We start from the raw sequence: 7,134 nt of genomic DNA on the forward strand, positions 1-7,134 counted from the left end.
TATGGAGGGAAACCAAACCAGTAGAGAGTGTGATCAGAGATTCAATGGAGGAACTCTCAAGTATAATTCACCAACTCCGAGAAAGAATCTCATCTTCATCTTTGGCATCATCATCCTCTTCACCAGCAAATAATGGAGTTGATGATGATCAATTGGAGAATAGATTCCGTTCTGTTCTTCCTAATCTTCTCCAAACTTATGTTCTTCCTTCATCCACAGGTTTCAATCTTCCAAATCTCTCTTATCTTCACCAGAAAATAATGGATATTATGATGATCATCATGTTTTTTAGGTTTCTAATTTACTTTAATTTTTATTTTTATTTTTGTAGCAAATGAGAGAGAAGTGATTGCAGTTCTGAAGCTATTATCACATACAGCAAGGAATTTCCCAGGAGTTTACTTCCATGGGAAAGCTAGTGCTGATATTCCAGTGATTTGCAGAGTTTTGCCCTTTTTTGCTGAACCTGAATTTAGGTTAGTATTTTTCACTCTCTTGGGTTTTGAGTAATTTGACATTTCAGTTTCTTGGTTAGGGTTTCTATCAAAATGTTGATTACTGTTCATAGAAAATGAAACTAAATTAGGGAAGGAAATTATAAGGGTTTAAGAATTATTGGAGGGAATGGCAGTGAATTGTTTGTTACATTGCTGCTGCTAGAGACATATAACTTTGTAGGAAATCGCTGCGAAAATTAATTTGCATGTGTGTATAAGTGGTGTTTTAGGCTCGTCAAGAAGCTCTTCTTATCATGTCTATGAGTACTACTAATTTATGTGAGTGGGTCTTACAGATCTCGCCATGGAGTAATTTTCGAGACAGTTGGATCTCTTCTATCCTTGCTCCTTTCAGAAGACCGAGGAGCATATCGGAAGTTTTTCTTGGATGCCATGGTGTTAGTTGAAGGTATGTATGTGTTGTTGTTGTAGACTTTATCTTAAATAAATCAAATCAGTGGAAGGTCATTGCGTTGGTGAAAGGTTCATACCATAATGGGTTACCATATTGGTTTCCTTGTTCTCTCAAGTCAGCTCTAGAATTAATATATAATCTGAATTTAGAGATACTAAAAGCAACCAACTCAATACAAATGGACTAGTTAAGCTTATCAAGCCACCAATGCTTTTGAATTCATTGGTCTGAACATGTATCAAAGAATACTAATTCACTTACAGCATGTCTGGTTATAGTAATTGAAGGAGCTACTAGAGCAATTAGACATTCACCTGTAATTGATTACCCAGGAAAGGAATTTGGGATTGATTTCCACTGTTTGATGCAAGTACCTTGTGATTCATTCGGACGAGCTTCATTTCTGCATGAAAAGCATTTTATAAGTGTCAAGGCAACTAATAGCATCCCCTGAATGGTTCAAGTGATTGTGTTTCTTTCACTGATCACAGCTTCATAACAAGACCCTGATTCTTTTTTTGCAGATCTCCTATATGTAGCATCAATATTCGCAGATAGTGTCCTTGAAGTGCTTCCATAAGTCAATTGTTGGAATATCCAGTAGTCCAGCCCCTCTTGGTGATATTTCAGCATGTTTCAAACCCCCGGATGGCCTTGGTATCCTGATTGATCTCACAGACAACCGGAGGTGGAAGCCGTTGGCCACTTGGACCCTTAAGATTATCAGTAAATGCCTAACTGAAGGAACTCTGTATGTGGAAGGACTTATCAATGCATCATTTGTATCCTCGGCATGTACTCTTTTCTGCTATGAAGATGCTGCTTTACATATGGTGAGTAGAATCTAAAACTTAAGGAGGACATATGGTCTGCTATTTATTAACCAACTCAATTGTGCATTTCTGATAGCTTACATTTTGTGATAGGCATGTTTCGACTTTGCACGTTTCCTAACAACTGTAAGTGATGATGTTGAAATTGTTCCGATGGAAAATCTTATTCGCAGGATCTCGGCCATGTTAAGAATGTAAACTTGATTTTAGTTTAGAAGTGTCTAGAATTATCTAGGCCCAACTAGTCTATTGTATATTAGTCCATAATACTCTAGCCCATTTAGAGACTTCATGGCTATTAGAGCCCAAGTTCTCTACAATATTCTAGTTAGTTGTAAAGTGAATGAGTCATGAATATTCTAGACCAAACTAGAGTAGTGAAGAGCCGGTTAAGAGCTCCTATAAATAGGGCAATAGACATCATGGGGAAGATGTAATTGAGTGAAAACCAAAGTTAGTGGCAAGGTGAGAATCAAAGTGAGTTTATGTAAGAAGTTGTATGTACAACTATAGTTTTGAGAGTGAAATAAAAATTCATTTTGTTCATTGAGTGTTGTGAGCCCATTTTCAAATCATTCAATACCCATTTATCCCATTAACTCCAAAATCATTTCCAACAAAGCGGTATCAGAGCCATAAAACCCGAATGGCTAGTGAAATGTTTCCTTTTCTCGTCCCTAAACTCACTAAAGATAACTATGAAAATTGGAGCATCCAAATGAAGGCGTTACTAGGTTCGCAAGATGCTTGGGAGATAGTAGAGAAAGGTTATGTCGAACCGGAAAATGAAGCGGCGCTTCCGCAAAATGAAAAAAATGCGCTGCGCATTTCAAGAAAGAGAGACAAGAAGGCTCTTTACCTCATCTACCAAGGAATGGATGAGTCGTCCTTTGAGAAGATATTGAGAGCTGTTAATGCAAAGCAAGCATGGGAGATTTTGCAAAATTCATTCAAAGGCGTGGACAAATTAAAGAAGGTGCGGTTGCAAACTCTAAGAGGTGAGTTCGAATCTCTCTCCATGAAAGAGTCCGAATTAATATCGGATTATTTTTCAAGAGTTTTAGTTGTTGTTAATCAACTAAGAATAAATGGCGAGGTCATGGGTGATAGTCGTGTGATCGAAAAAATACTACGGTCACTTGTTCCAAAATTCGATTATATCGTCGTTGCAATTGAGGAGTCGAAAGACGTCGAATCCATGACCGTGGATGAGATCATGGGATCTCTTCAAGCCCATGAAGAAAGAATGAGAAAGAGAAGTAAAGAGGGAGTGGTAGAACAAGTTTTACAAGCTAAGCTTACTTTAAAAGACAAAGGAGAGAGCTCTAGTAGTAATGCTAGAGGAAGAGGACGCGGCTACTACGGCGGAAGAGGAAGAGGCAAGCAAAATAACGATGATCAGAGGGTCCAGAGGTCGAGCTCCACAAGAGGTCGTGGCAGAGGAAACAATTCATGGCGCAACAATAATAGGTCAAGGTATGACAAATCTCAAGTCGAATGCTGTAACTGTCATAAGCTTGGTCATTATGCTTCGGACTGTCGATCTTCTTCAAATAATGTCTAGGAGAGAGTAAACTACGCTCGTAAAGAAAATCAAGAAGACCAGACCTTGTTGGTGGCATGCAAAGGAGGTGACTATGATGAAAACTGTACATGGGTGCTTGATACGGGAGCAAGCAACCATATGAGCGGCACGAAGGAGAAATTTGTGGAGCTTGATGAATCAGTTTCTGGCAACGTGAAAAATGGAAGCCATCAATTTATTTCTAATGTTTATTATGTCCCTAACGTAAAAATGAATATATTAAGTTTGGGACAACTCTTAGAAAAGGGCTATAGGATGAACATGGAAAACCTTAGTCTTTTCATAAGAGATAGGAGAGGAAAACTAATTGCCAAAGTGCCAATGACGGGAAATAGGATGTTCTATCTGAACATTCAAAATGACACCGCGAGATGTCTGACTGCTTGTGTGAAAGACTCGTCATGGCTCTGGCATCTTAGATATGGACATCTAAATTTTGGAGGATTAAATTTACTGTCCAAACAAAATATGGTTAGAGGTTTTCCAAGAATAGACCACCCAGATCAATTGTGCGAAGGATGTTTACTTGGAAAACATTTCAGAAAAAGTTTTCCTAAGGAAACACTGACGAGAGCCACAAAGCCACTGGAGTTAGTTCACACAGACGTTTGTGGACCAATAAAGCCAAGCTCGTATGGTGGAAATAACTATTTCCTCATATTTGTCGACGATTTTAGTCGAAAAACATGGGTTTATTTCTTGAAAAAAAATCGGAGGTTTTCTCCAATTTCAAGAAATTTAAATCCCTTGTGGAGAAAGAAAGCGGCTTCGAAATTGTGGCTATGAGATCAGACGGAGGAGGTGAATTTACCTCAAAGGAATTTGAGTCTTACTGTGAAGACAATGGAATCTGTCGGTCTCTTACGGTTCCATATACTCCTCAACAAAATGGAGTTGCCGAAAGGAGAAACAGGACAATTCTCAATATGGCCCGGAGTATGCTGAAGACAAAGAAAGTGCCCAGGGAGTTTTGGGCAAAAGCAGTTGATTGTGCGGTTTACCTGATAATCCGTTGTCCTACAAAAAGCGTGTGGAACATGACTCCTTTAAAAGCATGGAGAGGAGTGAAACCCGGTGTCTCACATTTACGAGTATTCGGGAGTATCGCATATGCTCATGTGCTGAGTCAGCTAAGAACGAAGCTGGATGACAGGAGTGCCAAGTACATATTTATCGGTTATGACTCTCGATCCAAGGCATACAAGTTGTACAATCCAATCAATAGAAAGGTCATCACAAGCAGAGATGTGGAGTTCGATGAAGAAGGCGTCTGGGATTTTGGTGTTCAAGAAAAGCATTACTATTTTCTCCCTATCGTAGAAGAAGAAGAACAACAACCACCAGTACCAGAATCTCCATATAATACACCACCTCCATCTCCTCCAGCGGTGCACCAGAATGATCCATCATCAGCAGATGAAAGTTCAAGCGAGAGGACCTTACAGACGAGGAGTTTAAAAGATATGTACAAAGACAATATATCTCTCTTTTGTCTCTTTGCAGATAGTGAACCAATAACTTTTGACAAAGCCGTGGAAAGTTTAAAATGGAGAAAGGCGATGAATGAAGAAATTAATGCTATTGAGAAGAATAACACCTGGGAGCTTGTAACACTTCCGAAAGGACAAAGAGCAATTGGAGTAAAATGGGTGTACAAAGCCAAGAAAAACGCTAAAGGGGAGGTTGAAAGATACAAGGAAAGATTGGTAGTAAAAGGCTACAAACAAAGAGAGGGCATCGACTATGATGAGGTATTTGCTCATGTTGCTCGTCTTGAAACTATAAGATTAATTATCTCTCTAGCAGCTCAAAATAAATGGAAAGTCCATCAAATGGACGTCAAGTCTGCCTTTCTAAATGGGCATCTTGAAAAAGTGGTATATATCGAGCAACCACCTGGGCACGAAGCCAGAGGACATGGAAATAAAGTCCTTAAGTTGAAAAAGGCTTTATACGTCCTAAAACAGGCACCAAGGGCGTGGTACAGCAAAATCGACAAGTATTTCCAAGAAAATAATTTCAGTAAGTGCCCGCATGAATATGCTCTTTATGTGAAGGTGAATGAAAAAGGAGATATGTTGCTCATCTGCCTGTACGTAGATGATTTGATCTTCACGGGAAATAACCCAACAATGTTCGAGGAGTTCAAAAAAACGATGACGAGAGAATTTGAGATGACGGACATTGGTATTATGTCATACTATCTCGGGCTTGAAGTAAAACAACAAGAAAATGGAATATTTATATCTCAAGAAGGATATGCGAAGGAAATCCTTAAGAGATTTAAAATGGAGGAGTGTAATCCGGCAATTACTCCCGTGGAATGCGGAATCAAGCTATCAAAGATCGATGAAGGCGAGAAGGTCAATCCGACTCTTTACAAGAGCCTTGTTGGAAGTTTGAGATACTTAACTTGTACAAGGACAGATATTCTCTAAGGAGTAGGACTGATTAGTCGCTACATGGAAGCACCTACGGTTACCCATATGAAGACTGCCAAGAGAACTCTGCGCTACTTAAAGGTACACTTGATTTCGGTTTATTTTACTCGTCATCAGACAAGTACAAACTCGTTGGATATAGTGATAGTGATTGGGCCGGAGACTTAGATGAAAGGAAAAGTACTACTGGTTTTGTATTTTTCCTCGGAGATACGGGCTTCACTTGGAGTTCGAAGAAGCAACCGATCGTCACACTTTCCACTTGTGAAGCTGAGTACGCCGAAGCAGCATCGTGTGTTTGTCACGCGATATGGCTAAGGAGTTTAATGAAGGAACTTAAAATGGAGCAGGAAGAAACGACTACAATATTTGTGTACAACAAGTCAACAATAGCTTTAGCAAAGAATCCAGTGTTCCACGACCGCAGCAAGCACATCGACACACGGTACCATTTTATCCGAGAGTGCATATCGGAGAATAAGGTACAACTGAGATATACAAAGTCTCAAGACCAAGCTGCGGACATATTCACAAAACCTCTAAAGCACGAGGTATTCGTCAAATTACGAGAAATTCTTGGAGTTACTTCAAATCAAGTTTAAGGGCGGCTGTTAAGAATGTAAACTTGATTTTAGTTTAGAAGTGTCTAGAATTATCTAGGCCCAACTAGTCTATTGTATATTAGTCCATAATACTCTAGTCCATCTAGAGACTTCATGGCTATTAGAGCCCAAGTTCTCTAGAATATTCTAGTTAGTTGTAAAGTGAATGAGTCATGAATATTCTAGACAAAACTAGAGTAGTGAAGAGCCGGTTAAGAGCTCCTATAAATAGGGCAATAGACATCATGGGGAAGATGTAATTGAGTGAAAACCAAAGTTACTGGCAAGGTGAGAATCAAAGTGAGTTTATGTAAGAAGTTATATGTACAACTATATTTTTGAGAGTGAAAAAAAATTCAGTTTTTCATTGAGTGTTGTGAGCCCATTTTCAAATCATTCAATACCCATTTAGCCCATTAACTCCAAAAACATTTCCAACAGGCCATATTAGGTCACAATGAGAAAGAACATCCGACATTCAGGTATTTTCTTCTGGTACTTCTTGCTAATTCCATATCAAAAATATGATATGGAAAGATATCATATAATATGGTCTATTCCAACAGGCCATATTAGGTCACAATAAGAAAAAAACATCCGACATTCAGGTATTTTCTTCTGGTACTTCTTGCTAATTCCATATCAAAAATATGATGTTATTAACAAAAAAGTATTAACTAATGCTACTGGGCTTGTGTTGCAGAAGCACTGTCTACGATTCCTGCATGGGTGCTTGCCTTAATGTACTGTATTCAAGTTGT

General features: G+C 38.8%; 1 protein-coding gene across 1 annotated transcript; it reads left to right on the top strand.

Moving 5' to 3' along the window:
• The first annotated feature begins 44 nt into the window (after positions 1–44).
• On the top strand, positions 45–1,928 carry LOC113328104 (serine/threonine-protein kinase ATR-like). Its single transcript, XM_026575196.1, has 5 exons — positions 45–219; positions 332–476; positions 794–906; positions 1,437–1,745; positions 1,919–1,928. Exons 1-4 carry the CDS (start codon positions 45–47, stop codon positions 1,490–1,492), a joined length of 489 nt encoding a protein of 162 aa, XP_026430981.1. The 3' UTR covers positions 1,493–1,745; positions 1,919–1,928.
• Positions 1,929–7,134: the final 5,206 nt, after the last annotated feature.

Source organism: Papaver somniferum, unplaced genomic scaffold, assembly GCF_003573695.1.
Source record: "Papaver somniferum cultivar HN1 unplaced genomic scaffold, ASM357369v1 unplaced-scaffold_107, whole genome shotgun sequence".
NCBI lineage: Eukaryota > Viridiplantae > Streptophyta > Magnoliopsida > Ranunculales > Papaveraceae > Papaver > Papaver somniferum.